This window comes from Gorilla gorilla, chromosome 2, assembly GCF_029281585.2.
Source record: "Gorilla gorilla gorilla isolate KB3781 chromosome 2, NHGRI_mGorGor1-v2.1_pri, whole genome shotgun sequence".
Taxonomy (NCBI): domain Eukaryota; kingdom Metazoa; phylum Chordata; class Mammalia; order Primates; family Hominidae; genus Gorilla; species Gorilla gorilla.
In genome coordinates, this window is record NC_086017.1 from 193940990 (window position 1) to 193968417 (window position 27428).

At 35.7% G+C, this 27428-nt stretch overlaps 1 protein-coding gene across 6 annotated transcripts in view; it reads left to right on the plus strand.

Moving 5' to 3' along the window:
- Positions 1-27428, plus strand: part of ATP11B (ATPase phospholipid transporting 11B (putative)) — a 125266-nt gene that overhangs the window by 61607 nt on the left and 36231 nt on the right. For all 6 annotated transcript variants that reach the window (XM_031009492.3, XM_055381939.2, XM_031009494.3 and 3 more), the window contains 11 exons: positions 2732-2882; positions 4057-4254; positions 10350-10592; positions 11160-11335; positions 12265-12333; positions 13961-14034; positions 14111-14214; positions 17244-17425; positions 18708-18911; positions 24418-24571; positions 25806-25908. In XM_031009492.3, coding sequence (XP_030865352.2) covers positions 2732-2882; positions 4057-4254; positions 10350-10592; positions 11160-11335; positions 12265-12333; positions 13961-14034; positions 14111-14214; positions 17244-17425; positions 18708-18911; positions 24418-24571; positions 25806-25908 — 1658 coding nt within the window. The remainder of the gene's footprint in view (positions 1-2731; positions 2883-4056; positions 4255-10349; positions 10593-11159; positions 11336-12264; positions 12334-13960; positions 14035-14110; positions 14215-17243; positions 17426-18707; positions 18912-24417; positions 24572-25805; positions 25909-27428) is intronic.

Here is a 27428-nt window from a genome sequence, read left to right on the forward strand (position 1 = left end):
TAAGTGTTACTATATAAGCTACAGTAATCAAGACAATTTGGTGTTGGTTAAAGAATAGATACATAGATCAGTGTTACGCAATAGAGAACCCCAGAACAGACCAACACTAATAGGCCCAATTGATTTTTGGCAACAGCACAAAAGCAATACAATAGAGGAAGGGTAATCTTTTTCAACAAATGGTGCTAGAACAATTGGATATCCATAGCAAAACAAACAAACCCAAACCCCCACTGTATGTAAAAATTAATTCAATTAGAGCATAGATTTAATGTAAAACAAACTTTTAGAAGAAAACAGAATCTTCAGGACTTAGTGTTAGACAAAGAGCTAGAAGACATGACACTAAAAGCATAATTCCTAAATCAAAAAAATTAGTAAGTTGTAGTTAATCAAAGTTAAACACTTTGGTGCTGTGAAAGACCCTCTTAAAAGGATGAAAAGACAAGCTACAGACTGGGGAAAAATATTTGCAAACCACAAATCTTCCAGAGGCTTTATGTTTAGAAACATAAAGAACTCTCAAACTCAATAGTAATTCAGTGATCCAATTAGAAAATGAGCAAAAGACATACTTCATATTTCACCACATGCGTAATACATATTTCACCAGAGAAAAGCTGCAGATTACAAATAAGCACATGAAAAGATATTCAGCATCATTACCTGTTAGAGAGAAGCAAATTAGAACCACACTGGGATATCACCACACCCATTAGAATAGTTAAAATAGTGATAATACCAAATGGCTAGGAGGTGGAGAGACTGAATCTCTTATATGTTGTTGGTCGGAATTAAAAATAGTATACCCACTCTGGAAGATAGTTTGAGAGTTTCTTACAAAACTAAACATGTTTACCATATGACCCAGCAGTTGCATTCTTGGGCATTTAACTCAGAGAAATGAATTTTATGCTGACACAAAACCTCAAGCAGAAATGTACATAGCCACTTTATTTGTTACAGCAAAAAACTGGAAACAGCCTAATGTCCTAGAAATCTTTATTGAGCTTTTTTGTGTATCTGTTGCTGTAGTAGGTTTTCTGAGATGTAATTCCATCTCTTTTTGGAGATTTCAATCAAGTTGGAAGTTAAAACTAATACACAGTAAAAAAATTAAGTAATAGGAGCTGTGGTACTAGTTTTAAATTTAAATAAGGGAAAGTTGAATGTAAACCAATGTAATTAGGACAGACTTTAAGAAGGAGATGGATTTTGAGTTAAATTTTGAAAAATAGGTTAGTAATGTGGGGAAAAAGGAGAGTATGTCTGATGAGGGTAGACATGAGCAAGAAAGATGGAAATAAACCAGGCATTTCGTTGCCACAAGGAGACATGACTAGTTTAGTGAAAAGAGGTCAAAATTTAGACTCAGACAGATGTAGATTTGAATGTCATATCCCTTCCTTACTAGCTCTATGGGGCTTTAGACCAGTTGTTTTCTTCTCTTGATCCGGGTGTTCTCATGTATAAAAATGCGAGCAGTACTATAGGTGAAGTGCTGAATACTATGCCTAATAGATAATAACCAAACGAAAGCCAGTTCCTTTCTTACATTCCTTATTTACTGTCACAGCAGAATATATAGAGTTTACATTGGAACGTGGTGGAATATCAACTTACTCCATAGTTAAGATTAGGTTCAATTATGAAAGGCCTAGGGAGAAAAATCAGAATTCAGGCATTTTTCAGTCTTTTAAAGAGTTTTTACAAAGCTTGTGATTCACATTTTCCCTCAGTATTTGTTGGATGTGAGAGTTCATTATAATAACATAACTTGTTTTGCATACATTTGAATTTATAATGAGTTCCTTTAATTGTATTAATATGTTTTTAAACTTAAAGACATGTGGCATTAAGCTTACCTAATAAAGAGAAGAGGGATTCTGAAGTCAGTTCCTGACATGTGTGATTTTGGGATATTTACAGAATTATTTTTGGGCTTTGATCTTTGTCAGTTAAAAAGTGTATAATAATTTCCCCTTTACAGGGTTTTTGTTTGTTTGTTTGTTTTTTCGAGACAGAGTCTCGCTCTGTCGCCCAGGCTAGAGTGCAGTGGCACGATCTCGCCTCACTGCAAGCTCCGCCTCCCGAGTTCATGCCATTCTCCTGCCTCAGCCTCCTGAGTAGCTGGGAATACAGGCGCCCGCCACCATGCCCGGCTAATTTTTTTTGTATTTTTAGTAGAGATGGGGTTTCATCGTGTTAGCCAGGATGGTCTCAATCTCCTGATCTCGTGATCCACCTGCCTCGGTCTCCCAAAGTGCTGGGATTATAGGTGTAGTGAGCCACCACACCCAGCCAGGGTTTTCATATAGATTAGGTAAGGTGGTAGATGTGACAAACATTTTATAAAATTTTAATGCTATACAAATGCTATTTTTAGCTATTTACACTTAAGGTGGGTGCTGAAAATGTAAAAAAAAAAAACTTGGAATAATTACTTATGGCAAAAATAACTGACTAAAACCGTCATTTACTGTAAACATTTTGAATGGTAACATGGCTATATTAAATAGGCTTGTAACCTGTGTGCACTGGTTCTTTTATTGCTAATAAATAAATTCTATTTAACGGTTATTTCTTGAAAACAAAAACTGTGTATTTTAAAATAGTTACAGTAATACCTTCTATGTTTTAATATCTTCTCTAATACAAGTACTAATTTTCAAGCAAATGAATATAGTAATACATGATTTGTATGTTTTATATTCTCTTTTTCTTCCTTAAGGTCAATGAATACATTTTTGATAATTTATCTAGTAATTCTTATATCTGAAGCTGTCATCAGCACTATCTTGAAGTATACATGGCAAGCTGAAGAAAAATGGGATGAACCTTGGTATAACCAAAAAACAGAACATCAAAGAAATAGCAGTAAGGTATTTTATGGTGTTATTGACTGTGTCATAAAGGAAACTATTACTTGGCACAATTAGTGCTTTGGTAGTGACTTCTGATAGGAGAGACCACTGTAATCCTAAAACCGTTGGTACTGAAGGGTGACAAAAATGGCATTGCAAATGCAGAGAAGCCAGCGTGTTTGTACTGATACGCTTTTTGTAGTTTACGGCATAAAAAGTTGTATTCCCTGTGGCATGACTTGAATAGTTCAAAGAGGTCACAAATGTATAAATGTATTTAACATATAAATGTTATAACATTTAAATGTATAAATCCATCTATATTTGCATTTCACATTAATACTACAAACTCGGTTTTCTCTTCCATTTACTATGTCTTATAAATGAATCAAAGAGTAAATGGATGTATTTTTAATTTTGTCTTAATAATTCAAGGATGCTTGTTATCAGTCTTAATATGAAGTAATATGCAAATTATGTCATATATTTTAAATTGATTAAACATGGACTACCAAGAGAATTTAACCTATAATTTTGGTAAATAATTGTTCTCCAAATTTCACTTTAGATTAAAATCTTTGTATTGGAAGACAAAGTTGGATCTCAAAAAACTACAAAGCAAATAATCACAGGGTCGTATTTTTAATATCATTCACAATTAGGTACATTTCCTTTCACCAATGCATGTTGAAATATGGAGCCGCTAAAGCCATTAAAGTAGGCTATTCCTATATAATCTGCACTTAAGAGTTTTAATTTCTGGCACTTTTAACCTCACAGTTATTTTATAACTTTGTAAAGTTACACTCAACTTTTAGTAGTTATCTGATTTTGAAGGGTAATAGTAGAATGGGATAAGTACACTGCAGATATTATAATTATAATTTTGCCAAAGGTAGTTTCAGTCATACCAGGCTTTTTGTTAGCTTCTGAAAGTAACGAATTAACTTATTTGAATTTAACCTTTTCATCATTTACTTTATCAAGATTCTAATGAGCAATAAAATAACCAGAGGAAATGTAATGTTAAAAAGACAATTCAATAAATGAATTTCAATTCATGAGACTATTCTACCTCAGAATATAGTTGATGGTCTATGTAGGCATGAAACTTTCTGGTAATTTTCATCAGTAATACTGAAGAAATTCTAGTTTATTTTTTCTTATCAAACAATTATTTCCTTTTTTCTAGATTCTGAGATTTATTTCAGACTTCCTTGCTTTTTTGGTTCTCTACAATTTCATCATTCCAATTTCATTATATGTGACAGTCGAAATGCAGAAATTTCTTGGATCATTTTTTATTGGCTGGGATCTTGATCTGTATCATGAAGAATCAGATCAGAAAGCTCAAGTCAATACTTCCGATCTGAATGAAGAGCTTGGACAGGTGAAAATGATCCTAATATTTTGTTTCTCTGATTTGTTATTTTTATCAAAGCAATACATGGACAAAGATTAATGTAACAAGGTATTATGATGCTTATACCAAAAACAACCCCACTTTGCTCCACTCCTAGCTGTTCCCAATTTTTAAACCCTAAGTTGTTTCTTCTGTTATTTACCACTATATTTCTATTTGATATTCTTTCTTATTCTTAAGTTTTAGACATTATCTACTATGGAATATAAAGACATAACTCTTATACTACTCTTCCCACACACATACCCAGACACATATCCCTTTGCTTCTCCATAGCCCCCTAATACTATCATATCACAATTTGGGATTTAATAAATATTTTTATTAACATTATTATGATTGTTTTAATAGTGTTCACTAATTCCCGGTTCTATAGGTGTGTCCTGTAATACCATAATTACATTTCCCTTCTTATATATTTTGTTTTCCCAAGAGTTATTTGCTCTGTCTTTTCATTTCCTCAATTTCCATGTGCCACAAACAAGTCTCTGATAATATGTGCAGCATCTGTCTATATATTCAAACATACCAGGTAATCTAGAAGTTCCTTTCTTCCTCCCCGCCTTCCTTTTTTTTTTTTTGGTAGCAGTGTTTTTGGAGGCTTCCACCTTTCTGCTCCGATTGGATTATTCTTTACTCTTTCTGGGCTTGCTTCTCAGCTGTCACTCTGGACTTCACTTTACCATCACCCTGGAAATTCCTTTGCCTCTCTCCTGTTTTGGATCTCCTCTTTCTTGCATCCCATGTCTTCCTACCTGTGGCTTATTCTCCTTTGGTGCTGTACATCTTCTAATAACTTCCTGCGAAAGGATGTATCAGAGGATGATGTTTTGAAACTTGGCATGTCTGAAAATATCTTTATTCTCTTTTCACACTTGATTAATAATTTAGCTGTTATTGCATTGCAGATTGAAATCTTCAGAAATTTGAAGGGATTTTATTGTTTTCTAGCCTCCAGTGTTGCTGTTAGAGAAATCCAGTTCCATTCTGATTCCCAATTCTTTATATATGATCTGTTGTTTTATCTCTGGAAGCTTTAGGATCTCCTTATGCAATAGTTCTGAAATTCATGATGGTGTACCTTGGTGTTGGTTTTTCCTTTTTTATTTTTTGTTTCATGGGCAATTAACTCTGTGAGTCTTTTCAGCCTGGAAACACATGTCTTTCAATTCTAGGAAATTTTCTTGTACTATTGTTTTGATAACATGTCTTTCTGTGTTTCTCTTGTTTTGAAACTTACTATTTGCATGTCCTACCACTTATATTGACCCTTTAATTCTCTGACTTCAATTTTCAGTTTTTATTTATTTGTTTTTATATTCTACTTTCTGGTAGAATGCCTCTGATTTATCTTTTCAGTATCTTTTGATTTATTTCTGCTATAATATTTTTAATTTCTAATATTTTGGTATTCTCTGGATAGTTTTTTTAAATTGCCTCTTATCCCATTTCTTGAACATAATCTATTCTTTTACTTCCCCGAGGATATTAATGACAGTCAATTGAAGTCTTCTTCTGCTCCCTCTATTATCTTTGCTTGTAGTGCATTTTCCAGAACAGCCAGTTCTGCTATAATGTGATATATGCGTTCCTAAAATTCACTGCATAATGCAAAATTGCCTAGTAAAAGCCACAGGGTTTATGAGAGAATGGGATTAGGGGTACAACACAAAAACAATAATACTTTTTTTTTTTTTTTTGAGACGGAGTTTTGCTCTTGTTGCCCAGGCTGGAGTGCAATGGCACAATCTTGGCTCACTGCAACCTCCGCCTCCTGGGTTCAAGCAATTCTACCTCAGCCTCCCGAGTAGCTGGGATTACAGGCATGTGCCACCACGCCCGGCTAATTTTGTATTTTTAGTAGAAACGTGGTTTCTCCATATTGGTCAGGCTGGTCTCAAACTCCCGACCTCAGGTGATCCTCCCACCTTGGCCTCCCAAAGTGCTGGGATTACAGGTGTGAGCCACTGCGCCCAGCCTAATAATACATTTTTTAAAAGATAGGAACCTAATAAAAACAGCACTTGCCAAATTGTTCATGAATACACAAATGCTTCAGTAAATACGGCACTTACCTGGACCTGAAGTTTGCCTGTGGAAGATAGGCATCAGAAGGGTTGCAACTTAAGTGTTACTGTGAAGTGTGAAAGGGAAGGTTATCTGAAATCAGAGGGAATGTTGTAATACCAGATGTGGATGAGTGTGACTCATAACACATGGTGAACTGAGATAGCTAGTAACTGAGTTTTGGGCAAAATTTGCGCAAAGTTTTGATTATGCTCAAATTGTCTCTTATTGTATCTTATTGGGATAAATTTGTGTTTTCAAGACAGTGTTACAACAGAACTGATTATAATTTGTTTCAGATTCTACCTTTTATGTAACGAGTGATCCTCAAATGGATGCTAATCTTTGGCTATCATTTCAAATTTAAAAGTACTCTACCCAGGAGGCTGAGGTGAGAGGATGACTTGAGCCCAGGAAATCGAGGCTGCAGTGAGCCCTGGTCACACCACTGCACTCCAGCCTGGGCAACAGAGTGAGACCCTGTCTCAAAAAAAAAAAAAAAAATGAAAGGCTGGGCTCAGTGGCTCATGCCTGTAATCCCAGCACTTTGGGAGGCCAAGGTGGGTGGATCACTTGAGCCCAGGAGTTCAAGACCAGCCTGGAGAACATGGCAAAACCCCATTTCTACAAAAAAATACAAAAACAAAAAATACAAAAATTAGCTGGAATACAAAAATTAGCTGGGCGCAGTGGTGTGTGCCTGTGGTCCCAGCTACCTGGGAGGCTAAGGTAGGAGAATCACTTGAGCCCAGGAGATGGAGGTTGCAGTGAGCCCAGATTGTGCCATTGCACTCCAACCTGGGTGACAAGAGTGAAACCCTGTCTAAAAAAAAAAAAAAAACAAAAAAAAACTCACCACTAATATGCTTATCAGAAGCTATTGATTCAGTGGGCCACACCTTAAGGTAATGGGCTGACAGGCCCAGCAAGTAATATTTCTGCTGCTTATGACTGCTAGAGCTGGCCATTGGATATCTGTTTTTAGTGCACTGCCTCCCTTCTGTGTTCAGCTGTCTGCGGAGACCAGATTCTGTCCGGTTCAGCCTACTAGGGGAATACACCTTCCAGCTGTTGCTCCAATAAATGAGGGGCGTTCTGAAGTTTGCAACTTTTAAAGAGATTTCAGAATTTAAACTACTCCTGATAGCTTGTATTTTCAGCCTCATACTGTACTCCCACATTCAGGGGTAGCTGGTAGGTCTACTTCCTGAGCGTTTCTGAGAATGGGTTTTCTCATCACTTGGGTTTCAGATTCTAAGTTCTGGTAAATCAGTTACCACTCATTCATCTCCTTTTCCATCTTCCAAACTTGTGTCAATCTTCCCTCTCATGCTGACTTTTTTACCATTATTTTTGTTCTTTTTCTGTTTTTTTTTTATCCTCGTGAAGTTTTAAGAGAACCAGAGATAATTAAATGTGCTCAACCTGTCATGTTTAACCACAAGTTGATCCATTTAATTATTTATTTATTTATTTTTGAGACAGAGTCTCACTCTGTCTCCCAGGCTGGAGTGCAGTGGCGCGATCTCGGCTCACTGCAAGCTCCGCCTCCTGGGTTCACGCCATTCTCCTGCCTCAGCCTCTCCCAGTAGTTGGGACTACAGGCGCCCGCCACCACGCCTGGCTAATTTTTTGTATTTTTAGTAGAGATGGGGTTTCACCATGGTCTCGATCTCCTGACCTCGTGATCCACCCGCCTCGGCCTCCCAAAGTGCTGGGATTACAAGCGTGAGCCACCGCGCCTGGCCAATCCATTTATTTTTAGTAACATTTAGGAGGCCTTAATAATTTATGTTAAATATTAATTCATGTCACATTTCTTTAATTACATATTATATATGTAAGGCCTAAAGGCCCATTTTTACTTTTCTGAATAAATTTTTCCAATCTGCCTTTGACCTTTCTTTCTCAACTCTCTTCCCCTCCTTTTTCCTTCATGATAGAATTTTTGTTTTCCTGGAACCTCACATTGTGTATGCATACTCATGTCTGCTTTGTCTTTAAGAAACTTCTGGTGATTATTTCTTTAATTACTGATTTTCTCAGCCTCTCTTTTTGCTTTTGAAACTACAAGTATTTAATATATGTTTATTGCCTCTATTCCTATTTTGTCTTTTACCAGTGAAATCTACTTTATTTCATACTCTTCTATGCTCTTTCATTTCCATATTATCCAAAAAACAACTCTTAGGAAGGTTTACAGTGATGACCTGTTCATCATGAAAGTTAAAAGATTAAACTTCTTGATTTTATATATATATATATATATATATACTTTTAAATCAAAGTTAATTTATTTTATCCATCCCTACCATCTAATCTTTTTTCTAAAGAATCCTCCATGACTGATAGTGCAGTCTGTATTCTAGTAACCTCTGAGTATTATTTCTGTTTGATTGTTAATGTATCTTATATATTTTCTTTATAACTCATCCCTCATTCTTCCTGATCTACATGTGTGGGCTTTTTTTAATTAACTTGCATGGGGTCTTTAAATTCCAATTCAACATTGCAATAGATACTGGGCAACATTTAATATCAAATAGTAAAGATAAAGTATTCTATCTCTTATTTCCAGTTTCACCATTTATTTGCTTTTTGACTTTAGGTAAGTTAAGTAATTTTTTGCCAAATTTAACCCTACCTTTCTTTTTGTATATCGATCTTTTTATCCCGGAATTGTGCTGAACTTATATATTCTATTTTTTTAAGTCAGTTTTTTAGAATTTTCTGTATACAAGGTCATATCATGTGCAAATGGAGATAGTTTTACCTCTTGTTTTCCAATCATGTTAACTTTTATTTCCCTTTTCTTGCCTAATTGTCATGGCTAGAACCTTAAGTACAATGTTGAGTAAAAGTGACAAAAGCAGTCTTATTCCTGATCTTAGGAAGACAGCATTCAGTCTCTCTCCATAAGGTACGATGTTAACTGTGAGTTTTTTATAGATACCCTTTATCAGGCTGAGGAAGTTCCTTTTTATTCCACTTTGTTGAACGCCTTTATCATGAAGGGTATTGGATTTTTATCAAATGCTTTTTCTGTACCTATTTTGGTGGTTATTTTATCAATAAAATGAAGGCCATGTACCATTTTATTAATATGATGGATTACATTAATTTTTTTAAGTGTTGAGTCAATCTTGCAATTCTGGGATAAATCCCACATATTTGTAGTATATAACCCTTTTTATATGTTTCTGGATTTGATTTGCATCTCTTTATAAGGGATGTTGGTCTGTAGCTTCTTTTCTTGTGATTTCTACATCCCTTTTTAAAGGACTTCTTTCTCAAGTCATTATTGCAGTAATCAGATTTTCATGATGATCCTGGTTGGATCAAGACTTGACTGTTACATCCTTCTTTTTTCATGGACATACCTTCTTTTAAAGTAATTTTTCTGGAATTAGCCTCCAAAAGTAATAAAATAATTTGTCTTACTTACTTTTAAAAATATGTTTTTTTCTTTTAAACATCGATTTTTTTCACTAAATTTGTTTTCTGTCCTCAGTTTCAACTTCTCTCTGTTTTAGACAATTCGCACCTCTAACTTCTTGTGTTGCTGTCACTATCACTGTGTATTCCTGTTCCTAGCTCTGCACTATTTCTCCTCACTCCTATACCCTTTCCCATTCTACATTATTAAGCATCCTTTCCACCCTGCTTTAGAGATAATTCTTGAGTCCTACTACTTAAAATACCTTAGCCAAGAAAAAGAAAAGAAGCATTAATACCAAATTCTCATCAATTCTACAGATAAACATGTACGTAAAGATGCCACAATTCAAAATCTATGTAGCTTTAAACTATTTTGTGTTACCCTGTTTTCTTTCCTTGGCATCTATATTTATTTAATTATGCTTGGATTATAAGAATCTCAGCATCCATATATCAATATTAATAGATAAACTGGACTTCAGGAGAGCGAGGACAGAGATTTTTTTCTTGTTTAACATAGGACCATGAACACAAAGGTTTATTTTCTATCTCTATAGGTAGAGTACGTGTTTACAGATAAAACTGGTACACTGACAGAAAATGAGATGCAGTTTCGGGAATGTTCAATTAATGGCATGAAATACCAAGAAATCAATGGTAGACTTGTACCCGAAGGACCAACACCAGACTCTTCAGAAGGAAACTTATCTTATCTTAGTAGTTTATCCCATCTTAACAACTTATCCCATCTTACAACCAGTTCCTCTTTCAGAACCAGTCCTGAAAATGAAACTGAACTAGTAAGTAATTTTTAAATTAATAAATAAGGGTTTCATATGAAATAATTCTCTTCAGTAGATGAGTTGCAGGAAAAAAAGTTTGTGTCAGTAGAGCAAGGAATATACATTTGAAATTGATATATTTGATTCAACAATATAAAATATAATCCTAAGAATTTGTAGTTACAGCCCAGTTTAACTTGTTATTTAATACGTGTCTGCCTTAGCTCTTTGAGTATTTAAATGGAACGTAGTTAAGAAAAGCCCTTACTGCCTTGAAGTGAAGAAGACTTTCTTTGAAAAACAGAGCTTAAACTTACTTAATACTTTTTGAGACCTCACTTCTTCTATTAAAAAAGTGTTCCCCTCTACTTGCAATGTGGTTGTACCTCCTAAAAAGATGCTCACGTGTTGAAGGGTCCTAAGCAAATGTGACATTTTACTTTTTGAAGGCAGAAACAACCAACTGTTATTCAGGCAATCAAGGTTGTAGCACTCTTGTTCTAGATCTTAGAATTTTGCGTCTGGTTTCCTAAATGGTAAGTGGAAATGATATTTTTATCATGAATATTAATTACATTTTTACAGATTAAAGAACATGATCTCTTCTTTAAAGCAGTCAGTCTCTGTCACACTGTACAGATTAGCAGTGTCCAAACTGACTGCACTGGTGATGGTCCCTGGCAGTCCAACCTGGCACCCTCGCAGTTGGAGTACTATGCATCTTCACCAGATGAAAAGGCTCTAGTAGAAGCTGCTGCAAGGTAATTTAGTCTGATTTCCAAATCTTCGGAAAAACACCATTTAAATAAATGTAGCAATATTAGAATCATCATTTAAAATTTTCAAACATAAATTCATCATTTTAAGTTGTCAGAATTCATATATACATAAAAATAGAAGTACAATTTAAATTTTAAATGACAATTTGAAGTCATTTTATTATCAAGCTTGCATTGAGTCTTTTTTTAAGATCTCTTTGAAAATCTGATTACTATAAAAATCTGTGTAATAGAATTTATTAAAAATGCTTTTGTATATGTTGTACTACACCTACTCTGATCCTTCTAATCCTTCTAGTCCTTAAAAGTATATATATATGTGTGTGTATGTGTATATATATTTGTATATATTCTTTTATATATATTTTATAAAAATATATATAAATAATAAAAATTATTATATAATATATAAATAAAAATATATATTAAAAAGAATATATAAGAATATATATAAAATATATATATATATTTTTTTTCTTTTTTTGAGATGGAATCTCACTCTGTCACCCAGGCTGGAGTGCAGTGGTGTGATCTCAGCTCAATGCAGCCTCTGGGGTTCAAGCCATTCTCCTGACCCAGACACCTGAGTAGCTGGGACTGACTACAGGCACAGGGCACCACACCTGGCTAATTTTTGTATTTTTAGTAGAGATTGGGTTTCGCCGTGTTAGCCAGACTGGTCTTGAACTCCTACCCTCAGGTGATCAACCCGCTTTGGCCTCCCAAAGTGCTGGGATGACAGGCATGAGCCACGACTCCTGGCACCAAAGTTGTAATATTAAAAGGAAATATTTTTAAATGCATTTTGAACTTTGATTTTAAATGTTTTTATTCAAGTTAAGCTATAGTGACATTGTGAAATATGCAGTATTATTTCTTAAGTCTCACTTTTTTATCCTTTTGATGTCTAGGATTGGTATTGTGTTTATTGGCAATTCTGAAGAAACTATGGAAGTTAAAACTCTTGGAAAACTGGAACGGTAATTTTTTTTCATATATTGGAATGTTTTCTGTGTTAAGTGTATGTAGTATAGAATAAGGATCAGTAAACTGTAGCTCACAGGGCAAATCTGGCCTATATTTTCGGTTTTTCTACAGCCCACAAGTCACATTACTTTTTTTTTTTTTTTTGAGACAGAATCTTGCTCTGTCACCCAGGCTGGAGTGCAGTGGCACAATCTTGGCCCACTGCAGCCTCCACCTCCCAGGTTCAAGTGATGCTTGTGCCTCAGCCTCCCAGGTAGCTGGGATTACAGGCATGCGCCACTATGCCTGGCTAATTTTTGTATTTTTAGTGGAAATGTTGACCAGGCTGGTCTGAAACTCCTAGCCTCAAGAGATCCACCCACCTTGGCCTCCCAAAGTGCAGGGATTACAGGTGTGATCCACTGTGCCTGGCCCACATTACATCTTTAAAGTGTTGTTTTAAAAAGAGGTAAAATATGCAACAGAGACCATGTATGGCCTGCAAAGCCTGAAATATTTACTCTCTGGCCCTTTACAGAAAAAGTTACTGAACTCTGCTGTAGAATGATGTTAACATTATATTGTATCTCATCATAGTTATAACAATAGTATGCTTTGAATATTTCATCTATATTTTAGCTTAATGATTCTTAAATTTACTTATATGTTTATTTTTAGATGCTTCTGGGTAGTGAGTTTTATAGGTTCTACTCACTGAATAAAGAAAACTTTCCTTATATTTCCTGTGATTTTTATCTTTCAAACATGAAGGAACAGCTGTCTATATCTAGTTTTTCCATTCTTTGATAAATTAGTTCATGCTTAATATACTTACTCCTTTCATGGTTTTAGCAATTCTGATCATATGTCAATTCCAGCTGTGCTTTTCCAAACTATGCTTTTCCATACTAGATAGGGCCCATTCTTTGGCTACTTTCATGTGAGAGCCTGTCTAGCTTATTTTATCAACTTATAAACCATTATTCAACTCACGGTTTTTCTTTGAGATATGTAAAGATTTCATATGTAAATCACTGTGTAAGATTCATCTGGAAGACTTTAAGCCACACCTCATGTAGCCACACAAATTCTTTTACAGCTCCCTAGAGAGGCACGAGGGAATGGACCCCCGCACACACACACCCAGGTTCACAGTCACTGCTATAATGAGCCTTTGATATTAATGTGTGTTGTGTTTGTCAGGTGTATTAGGACAGAAAAAAGCGTTGAGAATCAGTTACCTTTTTTAGTCAGAAAAACATGGAGCTGGGCAGATCTGGATTCCAGTTCTTGCTCTGCCACTCACAAGCTTACCTGACTTTAGGCAAATTACTTAATCTTTCTGAGGTTAATAGTCCTCATCTATAAAAATGAGATAAGACCCACTTTCTTGGCTTCTCATGGATATTAAATGACATAAGGTGTGTAAAATACATGGCATTTGGTAATTACTCAATGTCAGTCTCTTCTGTTTCTTCCCTGTTTTGTTATTAATGACATGTAACCTATCATCATGAAAATGGGATTAATTCTTGTTCTAAATTAGCCATTTTATCTTATATATGGATTATTTCCATATAGTCACTTAATATTATTTTTAAAAAAGTAAAGTTTTTGTCTTTCTTACTTTCTTTTCTTTAGGTACAAACTGCTTCATATTCTGGAATTTGATTCAGATCGTAGGAGAATGAGTGTAATTGTTCAGGCACCTTCAGGTAACCAATCTAAACTTTCATGAATTTTTATTTATGTAATATTAAGAGTCTGATAACTCATTTTTTTTGTCTCTAGGTGAGAAGTTATTATTTGCTAAAGGAGCTGAGTCATCAATTCTCCCTAAATGTATAGGTGGAGAAATAGAAAAAACCAGGATTCATGTAGATGAATTTGCTTTGGTGAGTGCAAATTTCTGTGATTTAAAAAACTCTGAAAGATATATTTATGAAATATTTTGGACTTTATTTCTTATAATTTATCAAAAATTATGGACATTCTGCAGTTGTGTTACACGTGTGTTGGCTCCACATTCCTTTTGTGAAAACTGACTTTTAACGCAAGCAAAAATATATCTTCTCTTCAAACCTACTCTACAGTCGGGCCATTTCTGGTTACAAGGTCTACTCAAACTACGCTATTTTAGAAGAGTGTTTATTAAACAAACATAGGGGAATCCTAATGATGTGGAGAAACTGGAACTCTTACACACATATTGCTGGTAGGATTATAAATGGTACAGCCACATTGAAAAATAATTTGGCTAAGTTCTTCAAAAGGTAAACATTGAGTTACTATATGACACAGCAGTTCTACTCCTGGGTGTACACCCAAGACAGCTGAAAACATGTCCAGAAAAAAATTTATACACGAAATGTTCATAAGCAGCATTATTTCCAATAGCCACAAAAATGGAAAACCCCACATGTCCAGCTAACTAGTGGATAGGCAAAATGTGGTATATCCATATAATGGAATATCAGTCGGCTGTTAAGAGGAATGAAGTACCGATACATGCTACAACATGGACGAATCTTGAAAAGAGTGTGCTGAGTGAAAGAGGCAGTCAAAAAAGGCCTTATATTAATACCACATTTATATGAAATATCCAGAATAGGCAAATTCACAGAGAAAGCTCATTACTGATTGCCAGGGGCTGGAGGAAGGGCAAAAAGGAGAGTCCTCATGGGAGCAATGAGATATTGTGGATTTAGGTAGTGGTGATAATTGCACAACTCTGTGAATATGCAATATAACACTGATTTGTACTGTTTGAAGAGGTGAATTTTATGGTATGTGAATTATATCTCTCATTTACAAAATTTAAAAATATAGCGGAATCTTCTTAAAACAAAGAGCCATCATTCATGTAAATGGCAAAATTATTATGCAGTTCTCTCTCAGTCTTAGAACTTCATGATCTCTCATTTTTGCATTTCTGTAAATGTATGCTCCACACTCACCTCTGCTCATCTGCCTTCTTTAACAGTTTATGATTTTTTTCCCATTATTTGTTTCCTAATTGTTTATTTTCCAGTTTACCCACCACATCGTAACATCTGTGAGAACAAAGACATTGTTCTACCTTATCACCATTTTAATATTTAAAATAATGCTGGCACATAGTTTGTGCTCAGTAAGTATTTGTTATAGAATGAATTAATTCATATATTAATAACATGGTTTTTTAATTATTAATTAAAAGAAGCACATTTATAGGTATGGGTCATTTATAAGTCAGGGAATGGCAATATTTAGAAATCTGCTAAATAGGGCTGGGCGCGGTGGCTCACGCCTATAATCCCAGCACTTTGGGAGGCCGAGGCTAGCAGATCACAAGGTCAGGAGATTGAGACCATCCTGGCTAACAGGATGAAACCCCACCAGTAGTCCCAGCTACTCGGGAGGCTGAGGCAGGAGAATCACTTGAACACAGGAGGCGGAAGTTGCAGTGAGCCAAGTGCACCACTGCACTCCAGCCTGGGCAACAGAGCAAGACTCCGTCTCAAAAAAAAAAGAAAAAATCTGCTAAATAATGTTATATAGTATTTTTAAGTCTACGCTTTCCAAGTTGTTATTAGGATATTTATTATGGGGCTCAGCACAGTGGCTCATGCCTGTAATCCCAGCACTTTGGGATGCTGAGGCAGTATCACTTGTGGCCAGGAGTTTGAGACCAGCCTGGGCAATGTAGCAAGACCCCATCTCTACAAAAAAATAAAACATAGCCAAGCGTGGTGGCACATGTCTGTAGACCTAGCTACTCAGGAGGCTGAGGCAGCAGGATCACTTGAGCCCAGGAGTTCAAGGCTATAGTAAGCCAAGATCACACCACTGCACTCCAGCCTGAGCAACAGAGCAAGACCCTGTCTCTAAAAATAAAAAAGAATATTTATTGTTGGTTTTCTTGAGGAAAATGCATGTAGCAAGAAAAGGAACTTTTATAAGTCTTTAGATTCAGATATCAGCTTTCAGAGATGAATACTATAAGAAAACTTTGAGCCTAGTAGAACCAGATAATCAATTCTGATTCCAATTCACTGGTGAAGATATATTACTTAAAATCATTTATTTGGTAAATCTAAAAAGTATTTTTTATAATGGCCATTTTATTGACTTGTTTATTTGAAAGGTAAATTTTGTCATACAATGAATCTTTAGGAAATTATGGTCTCCTTTGCCTTAGAAAATTGTACGAAGTAGGTAAAAAATGGAATTGTAAGTTAAAACAGGAAGGTAGAACCTGCAGCTGTCTCTCTCTCTTGACAGTCTTGAAGGTATTAAGAACTTTCTGGGTTTCCATGTAACACAGTTTAAAAACCACTAATAGGATAGTCTTTATGATCTATTCTAGGCTCTAATATTCTACAATTCAGTGACCTTAATTATTTTGAGCAACTTTTTTTTGAGACAGAGTCTCGCTCTTTCGCCCAGGCTGGAGTGCAGTGATGCTATTTCGGCTCACTGCAAGCTCCACCTCCCGGGTTCACGCCATTCTCCTGCCTCAGCTTCCTAAGTAGCTGGGCACTACAGGTGCCCGCCACTATGCCCGCCTAATTTTTCGTATTTTTAGTAGAGACTGGGTTTCACCATGTTAGCCAGGATGGTCTCGATCTCCTGACCTCATGATCCGCCTGCCTTGGCCTCCCAAAGTGCTGGGATTACAGGCGTGAGCCACCGCACCCAGCCTATTTTGAGCAACTTTTTAAGAAAACATCAGAAGTTGAAAGAGGTATATGTGTCCCATAACTCAGATCAGTAGAGCTTTGTGACATTATTTATTTCCTGTCACTAGGTGATAGTACTTTTTAAATGATTTGTGATTGACTTTTGGTACTAGGTCTTCAGTGTATTTTGATGGTGACTTCTTGATTTTCTGTTTGTTGTTTGTGTTCAATTTTTGTCTTTAATTTTTATTTGTTTGTTTTAGAAAGGGCTAAGAACTCTGTGTATAGCATATAGAAAATTTACATCAAAAGAGTATGAGGAAATAGATAAACGCATATTTGAAGCCAGGACTGCCTTGCAGCAGCGGGAAGAGAAATTGGCGGATGTTTTCCAGTTCATAGAGAAAGACCTGATATTACTTGGAGCCACAGCAGTAGAAGACAGGTAAGGATCAGATAATTAAAAAATATTATTTTTCTCTCATAGGAATTTTTGTAACCAAGTATTCTAATATGTGACATAAATTCTCTTTACTAACATCCCATGATAAATTAATATATTTAAGATCAAAGTAGAGAACTAAAGCCTTAATTTTTCCCGGTCAGTATGTACAATTTTTGTTCAAGCTAGATACCTGAAATGGATGAAAGAAACCAGATCTCTACAGTTTTTTCTTATAGGCTTGAATCTTTAGAATACTCCTCAGCATGTCATGCAAACACTTGAAGCACCTGCTTAATTCTCCAGCCTTCCCTCCTACCACTGTCTCCTTCCACTTTATGTTTCAACAATACCAAACTGTCTCTGCATGCCACCTGTAGCTAAAACTATTCTGTTTTGTGCCTATGTTGGCCTTCTGCCTGGGTGATTCTTCCCTTCACCATCCCTCTGTGACTACCTGTTCATAAAGTATAGCTTAGATATTAGCTCCAGTCCAGTAAGACCTTTCCTGACACCTAAGAGGATTAAAAATTCTCTTCTTTGTGAAGTCTCATTGTAGGTAGTTCTGTTGTTGTCTTTGTGGCACTATATTATAATTATTTGTTTAAAGACTTCTCCTCTGTTAACCTGTGAAATCCTTGAAGTCCATTTATTCTTTGTCTTTGTTCCCAGAACCTATCTCAATGTCTGTTTCACAGTTTCTTAAAATTACCTGAATTCTGAGATTGAATTCTGCAGATTAAGTCTGTTGTTATGTTTGCCTCCACCACCTAGACCTAACGGTGTTTGCATATTTTTTAAATCTATGTTTTCATTTACTTTTTGGTTGTCCTTACGAGATTTCTGAGACTCACCTAAAGTTAGCTAGACCTTTATTTTCTACAGTCTGATTTTTTAACTATATGAGTGGTTTGAGATATTTTTTTAAATCAAAACAAAAAGGGAAAAATCTTCTTGTTTGAAATGTAAGACTTCGTAATAAAACAGGAGTTTATGAAGAGCACATAGTTTCATCCTATGAATAGCAACTTTGAAGATACATTCTTAAAATATGAAATTGTAGATTTTAACTGGTTGATTTTGTGTTAACCAGACAATCACCAATCTGTTTATTCATGTTTCCTTCCTAAAGAGAGAAAATTCCAGTTATATTGCTATATTGTATAATAACATTCCTAGGTCAAGTCAAAGAGTTTAGAATTATCCTTAAATATACTATGTAGTTTAACTTAAAATACAGTCATAAAAGTATTCTCTACTACTAATTTGTTTCTGTTCTTTTCAGACTACAAGATAAAGTTCGAGAAACTATTGAAGCATTGAGAATGGCTGGTATCAAAGTATGGGTACTTACTGGGGATAAACATGAAACAGCTGTTAGTGTGAGTTTATCATGTGGCCATTTTCATAGAACCATGAACATCCTTGAACTTATAAACCAGAAATCAGACAGCGAATGTGCTGAACAATTGAGGCAGCTTGCCAGAAGGTAAGAATATAGGAACCTGTATCATACCTTTCAGGGGTTAGCAAACTGTGGTTCCCTGGGCCCGATGATATAGCCCACTGTCACTGCCTGTTTTTTACAGCCTACCAGCTAAAAGTAGTTTTTACATTTTTTGATAGATGAAAAGAAATCCAAAGAAGAATAATATTTCATGAAGTGAAAAGTATATGAAATTCAAATTCCAGTGTCTATAAAGTTTGATTGGAACACAATCACATTCATTTGTTTACATATTACCAACGAGTGCTTTTACACTACAGCACCAGAATTGAGTAGTTGCAGCAGAGACTTTACAAAATACTCTCTCTTCAGCTTTACACTGCTGTTTGATACTCTACAAATCACAGTGAGATACATATAATGTGATAGTGTTTGGAGTGCCATGCATAGCACCATGTTGCAACATTTTACTGTTTTTTTTTATTAGTATATGGCCATCATGTCAAAACAAGAAAAGAAAAGTGGACTTTTAACATTATGCTTTTTTTTGAAGCACTGTGGATAGGGGATTATTTTATTTTTGAGTTAGATGGCAAAGCATTGTTTATTATGCATTGATATGGTAGCCGTGCTACCTGTTTGAAAAGACATTTTCAAAGATTAATTATAAATCTCATTACATACAGTTCTATCGTATTGAAATGTAAAAATCTCATTACAGATGGACATTAACAGATGAACATTTGCAATGTTAACTTTGAACCCCAATTAAACAAAGTACTATCCCTTGCCCAAAAGAAGTATTTTCATTCTTCTCATTAGTAAACCTCTCTTATTTAAAAAATTATACTCAATGATTACTACATTTTTAACTTAGTGAAAATTTTGTTGAGATTTTTTCCTCTCATTCTGTAACTACCTATATCCTCAATTTTGCCTCTTGGCCCACAAAACCTAAAATTGAAATATTTACTCTCTGGCCCATAACAGAAAACATTTGCCAACCCCTGATCTAGTTTGCATGACCAAACTGGGAAATTAAGCTGCATTTAATTGTTCAAGATTATTTCATAAGAATTTATACTCTAAATTCTGTCTTTTTTGTAAATCTGTCTTTTATAGGCATATCAAATTTTTGCCCTGTATGGGGGCAAATGATGCCCCATTTAACACAGTCTAATTTTTCACAGTAAACTAGGAAGGGCTTCATTTGAGCATCAGAGCTGCTTGTATGTAAGCATATTAGGTCTCCTGCAGGTTTCTGTTGTTTGCTGTCTTGTAATACTAATCCAGAAAAATAAATACAAAGAGACAATACCATAGTTGTTAATATACATTCAGTGTTTTATATTTATATTTTTTATGCAGGCATTTGTGTGATACCAAGTCTGGATTTCATCTTTTTAAAACCTATTTAAGAGATATTTTAAAAAGACCATGCAGGGGATTTTTTGTTGTTGTTGTTTTGTTGTTGTTGTTGTTTGTTTTTTGAGACAGAGTTTCACTCTTGTTGCCCAGGCTGGAGTGCAGTGACGCACTCGGTTCACCACAACCTCCGCCTTCCGGGTTCAAGTGATTCTCCTGCCTCAGCCTCCTGTGTAGCTGGGATTACAGGCATGCACCACCGTGCCCAGCTAATTTTGTATTTTTAGTAAAGACAGGGTTTCTCTACATTGGTCAGGCTGGTCTCGAACACCTGACCTCAGGTGATCTGCCTGCCTCGGCCTCCCAAAGTGCTGGGATTATAGGTGTGAGCCACTGCACCCGGCCCATATAGGGTCTTCTTAAAATATCTCTTAAATAGGGTCACACTGGATCTTTGAGTGCAAAAAGACAATTAATTTAGGTAATTATACTACAATTTGGGGACAGTGTCAACAACATTGTGGCTATTTAAACATTTAAATACTGCAATATCATGAACTCCCTAAAACACAGAAATTAATTGCTCAGAATCATTTACTTTATATATGCCTTTTTAAATATTTTTTTCTGACTGGGCACAGTGGCTCATGCCTGTAATCCCAACACCCTGGGAGGCTGAGGTGGATCGCTTGAGCCCAGGAGTTTGAGATCAGCCTGGTCAGTGTAATGAGACCCTGTCCCCACAAGAAATTTAAAAATTATCCAGGTGTGGGGGTGTGTACCTGTAGTCCCAGTTACTCCGAAAGCTGAGACAAGAGGATCACTTGAGCCCAGAAGTTCAAGGCTACAGTGAACTGTGCTCTTGCCTAAAAAATAAAAATAATTTTAAAAAATATTTTTCTGATTATAAAAATAATAAATGTCTACTTGAAAAATACTGAAAATTGTAAAGCTTATGCAGTGGTTAATAACAAAGTCATCAGAAGATTATTATTTATAATTTAGGCTATTTTCTTTAAGTCTTCTGTATATAGGTGGTTTTAATGAACATGCTAATCATTAGTATTTGTTTTCTTTTTTGTACAAAAGCTGTATTATAAAACGTAGAGTACACTCTTAAAGTGAATTTTAGGCTTGCCGTCTTAGTCTGTTTGTGCTGCTGTAACAAAATACCTGAGACTAGGTAATTTGTAAAGAACAGAAATTTATTTTTCACAATTCTGGAGGCTGGGAAGTTGAAGATGAAGGCACCAGCAAGTTGTATAGTGAGGGCTGCTCCCTGTTCCGAAATGGTGCCTTATTGCTGCATCCTTCTGAAGGGAGGATTACTGTGTCCACACATGGTGGAAGGGACGAAAGGCAAGAGAGGGCAAATCTCTGAAGCCTCTTTTATCAGGGCATTAATCCATTCATGAAGGCAAAGCCATTATGACTTAATCACTTCCGAAAAGGCCCCGCTTCATAACAATGGGGGTTAACTTTCCACATTAATTTTGGAAGGGATTCGACATTCAAACCATAGCACTTTCTATGTGAAATTTATGTTATATTTTAGAGATACCTTTTGATGGAATACATTTTATGAGATAACCATAGAAGTCAATAGGCCCATTCATTCACAGACTTTCAGGAAGTATCCTAAATCTTGATAAAAATCTGTCGCACAAAGAATTTCATGCCTTTGAAAGCTTTAGTATATATATCCATTCCTTCACAAAGATATATTGTCACCTGTCTAGGCATTTGGAACAGAGACGTAAGGTGTGTTGTTTATGCCTTGGATACTTACAGTGTGTAGGGAAAACAGAAAAGTAAATACACTGTCATAGTCCTATCCCTACAGAACTGTATCTGAGGCAAGAACAGAAGCTCTGGAAGGACAGAAGAGAGAAGCCTAGCCTAGACCAGGGGTACCAGGGAGAGCTCTGAACAACCAATGACTGTGTTGCCTCTTGTGGGGCGAAATGTTCACTGGACAGAGAGTGACACTAAGAAGCAAACGGGAGGCTGGGCACAGTGGCTCATAATCCTGATTTACAGGCACAGTGGCCAATAATCCCAGCACTTTGGGAGGCCAAGGAAGGTAGATCACTTGAGTCTAGAAGTTCAAGACCAGCCTGGGCAACATAGTGAAACCCCGTCTCTACAAACAATACAAGAATTAGACGTGTGTGGTGACACATACCTGCAGTCCCAGCGTCTTGGGTGGCTGAGGTGGGAGGATGTATTGAATCAGGGAGGTTAAGGCTGTGGTGAGTTGTGATCACACCACTGCACTCCAGCCTGGGTGACAGAGTGCAGCTGCTGTGTCAGACCCAGTTGCTGTGTCAGAAAAATAAAGGCAGCAAAGGGGGGGCAATGCATGCAGATTCCCAGAGCTGAGAGAGAGGAGGGCATATTCAAGGAAATAATTATGAAGTATGGCCAGGGAGTGGTATAGATGGGACAGGGTATGAAGAGTAGTGATGCATGAGGGCTACAGAGGTGAGTAAATGCTACCTACATGCCAGAGATGTAGGTGCTTTTCCATATTTCTTAAATATTATCCCATGGATTGTAAGATCATAATGTGATTCATGAAGCCTGTCCAGAGGAAAACCTAATTTCATGTGCCTTGGGAACTTTTCCTAGGAAAACTGATCTGCTCTGTCCCACTCTTGACTGCTAGCATTTCTGAGGCCTGTTCCTCAGGTAGTGCTTTGGACAGGCTGAAGACGTTGGAGGCAGCACAAGTTGCCAAATAAAGTTTGGCCAATAGGGAAGAAAAATTGTCTATATAGGTGTTGATTTCAGATATTGGAGAGTTAGTAATAATGAGAAAAATACATTTTATAAAACTTTATGGTATAAAGTGAATTGCTTACCACTTACAGCTACAGTACAACGCAACAGTGATTAGGCATACTATGAAAGACATTGCTTTAACTTATGAAAGTTTCTTATAAGACTAAAATCTATCAATATATGTTTAGCTTTTATAGCGTGCTCATTTAATAGTCTTCTCACTTCTTATTTTTAAGTGGAGGGATAGTTCTCAGCAGAGTCTGTTATTCTGTGAACCTTCGGTATTTTCTTGTGGTATATATAGCACAGTGCTGCACTGAGTACTGGCTTTCAGCGACATAAAGGAGTTTACATCAAAATGTAAATCTAGGTATACTTCCTTCATCAAGGAAGTATTATTACCAAAGGAGAATTGTGGGGGGAAGCAGTTTAATAAAATAGTGTGCTTAGTGATTTTGTTGATTTACATTCTGGTGTAGGCTCCTTATCTCTTCCTGGCAACAAATAGTTTGCCCACTTTCCAGCAGTGAGACTGTACTTGGAGTAGCACCTACGTAGCATATGCCCACACGTGAGGTGTTATCCATGTTCTACCATAGTAATATCTGGCATTACAATCCATCATCGGTTTCCTATTGCAAGACAGTGCTGTTCCTTCATTCTTTTCCTTGCTTGTTATGCATATCGTGAATCTTGCTCATGGGTTTTCCTGAACATCTTGATTTCATAGTTTTTTTTTTAATTAGGATTTGCTGAATGTTTAAATAATGTTTCGATTTTTGTAAGACTTTTCATACAATTTGGGAGAATATCCTCAGATTATGTATTACAATTCACATTTTAGAAAATATAATTACTGTATCTATATATCAGTTCATTGTAAAATTGAATATTAGGCTGGGCACAGCGGCTCACACCTGTAATCCCAGCACTTCGAGAGGCTGAGACAGGCAGAGCGCTTGAGGTCAGGAGTTTGAGACCAGCCTGGGCAACATAGTGAAACCCCATCTCTACTAAAATAACAAAAATTAGCCAATCAGTGGCTCATGCCTATAGTCCAAGATAGGAAGCTGAAGCAAGAGAATCACTTAAGCCCAGGAGGTCAAGGCTGCAGTGAGCCACTATACTCCAGCCTGGGTGACAGAGCAAGACCCTGTTTCAAAAAAAAAAAGAAAGAAAGAAAAATTGAATATTATCTGTTTTACTCATCAGTGACTCAATTCTGCTTAATTTTAAATTTAAGGTAGTAAAACAGTTTGTTTCCTGACATAACAGTCTTGTAACAGTAAGGGCTGTGGGTAAAAGATCCATCTTTCAGTAAGAATGTGTTGTTCTATATGAGTGTAAATAATACGGCTTCAAAGTATCTTACAGAGAATATAATTATTTTCTCTTTTAGAATTACAGAGGATCATGTGATTCAGCATGGGCTGGTAGTGGATGGGACCAGCCTATCTCTTGCACTCAGGGAGCATGAAAAACTATTTATGGAAGTTTGCAGAAATTGTTCAGCTGTATTATGCTGTCGTATGGCTCCACTGCAGAAAGCAAAAGTATGTATATATGTTATAAAAAAAGTCCCATAAAGCTATTTAGATATAAACATATTATTTAAAGTTAATGCCTTACATAGTTCCATTTGGTGATGTGCAATATATACATTTTGCTAGGAGTCAGTCACATCTCATGTTGTAAATTTTAATCATGTACATCAGACTTTTGGAATTCTCCGAGTGAGTTTCAACTATTCATAGTGACCCAGAAAACCTGTAATGAGTAGCAGTTTGTGATCTTGCAGAAATTAAACTGTGATAACCAATGTTTCGCAAGTTAGCTACTTAGCGAGTGAAGGAGCCTAGGAGACATCAATTATTTGCACCTTCAGATGGTTCTGTTGATCTCCGTTTATTCTTGCATTCTCATGAAGTGATAATTCTTTGTTACTTTTAGCTATAAAGTGATAAATAGAGCTTTAGTATAAAAAGTTGAAAAGCCAATTAACTTGTAATGTAAAGCTTATATATAGGAAATATTTAAATTTCAGCTACCTATGTGATTCAAGTGAAAGCCTATATAAACATTTTTTATAATTCTAAATTTGGAATTTGAGATCTTAGACTATTTTTCACAAATATCCTTTGCAGTGCACATCTAAATACTGATTATTTCCCATATAGGTCTAATAAATTAAACATCTAAGTTTTTGGGCTTCCTGGAATTTTGTTACAGTACTGATATTATGACAATTCATGTACCCCAGTCTATGGAGACTAAAACTGGAGACCAAACAGAGCAAATACCCAGGTTCTTTATAAAAGTACATTCAAGAATTCCAAAGAAACATTTCTTTTGAGTTCATTGAATTTAATCTTGATTGATTTTTTTAAAGTCTTAAAATTTTACTACAAGAGGAAACAATTATTTCTTTCATATCAAATGAAAAAATAATTTCTTAAGAAAAATTTTGCCTAACAGTTCAATTAAGTAGTCATTTTTTACACAATTATTATTAAGCCTTCTAAATATTTAAGCTATATTTAAAAGATTCTTGTTTCTCATCATAAAATCCAAAGATAATTCTCTGTTTTATTATAACATTTCTGAAAGACATTTCTAAAATCTTAATGGAGATACCCTCAAAAAAATGAACCTGCATATTATTGTCTAATAAAAAATTAAATATTTCTTTCATTAGTGTTCTTACTATAGTCATTTCAGATAAATGACTATATGAATGCAAGAAAATTGAACTTGTGTCATAAATAACCAATTCATTATGTCTTTCAGGTAATAAGACTAATAAAAATATCACCTGAGAAACCGATAACATTGGCTGTTGGTGATGGTGCTAATGACGTAAGCATGATACAAGAAGCCCATGTTGGCATAGGTGATTGATTTTTCCTGAAAAGTTTTTCCTGAACTTTTAAAGTTGGTGGTATTATTTGGTGGTTTTGAATTTTCTTTTTGTAGATTAAAGTGCGGTATCAAATTTGTGAATGAAAATTGCAACGTGGTAATAATATAGCACAGTGTGCCCCATCAGAAACTTACTATAATTAGGCCGGGCGCGGTGGCTCACGCCTGTAATCCCAGCACTTTGGGGGGTTGAGGCGGGCAGATCACGAGGTCAGAAGTTCGAGACCAACCTGACCAACGTGGTGAAACCCTGTCTCTACTAAAAATACAGAAATTAGCCAGGCGTGGTGGCACGTGCCTGTAATCCCAGCTACTCAGGAGGCTGAGGCAGGAGAATTGCTTGAACCCAGGAGGCAGAGGTTGCAGTGAGCTGAGGCTGAGGCAGGAGAATTGCTTGAACCCAGGAGGCAGAGGTTGCAGTGAGCTGAGGCTGAGGCAGGAGAATTGCTTGAACCCGGGAGACAGAGGTTGCAGTGAGCCAAGATTGCGCCATTGCACTCCAGCCTGGGCGACAGCAAGACTCTGTCTCAAAAAAAAAAAAAAAAAGAAACTTGCTATATATTAAGCCCACTATTTAATATATTTTCATTCCAAATTTTAGTTTCAGATTTTAAAGGAAATAAATACCACATTAGTGAATTTTATCTTTGCCGATTATTTTTCATAATAAAAGTAGCTTTATTTTTACATGTCATTTTGTACCTTTTAAAGTACTTTCACATGTTATTTTATCCTTTTTAAATTCTAAATTTGTGATTTACATAGTTGCACTGCTGGTTCTTGTTTTAGAATCTTACCGTTACTCAGTGTATTTGTGCATCTAAAGATCCTACAGCGCATTTTAAAGATAATTATAAAGACAGGAAATTGTACTAAACTGCGATAAACAGAACATCTCAAGTAGTTTTCTCATTTTAATAACCTTTATCCTTATTCTTTTCTATTTTTGCCTAAAACTTTTATTAGATTCAGACTGCTAATGTCATTTCATTATATTGAATTTATTAATCCTTTCCTTTTTAGCCATATACTCTTATTGTATAAATACAGAGCAAAATGAAAAGTGTGGGCATAGGATTTTTTTATGGAAGGATAAAATTTGAGAGTTAAGCTAATTCCTGTTCTGGAATAGTCTCTATAATGTGCTGGATGGGAAGTTATCAGGTCTGATATTTTCCGTGTGCCTCTTAGATCAACTCCTTCCTCTTTCAGATAATTAATTCTTCATTTTGAAAACTTAATTTTCCTTCTAGTTTGTATACCGTTATTTTCCATAAATTTTCATAGCAATTTGATGATAACTTCCTATACCATACATTTAAGGCCATAAAAAAATTACAGTATTTAAAACAGTTTAATTCTGTAATGATAACAGGCAGACCAGTGACTAGAATACATTCAAGCGTCTGGAAATTTAGAATATAACAAAGGAGATATTTCAAATAAGTAGCAAAACAAATTATTTAGTAGAAAAAAATGGATAAAACTGGT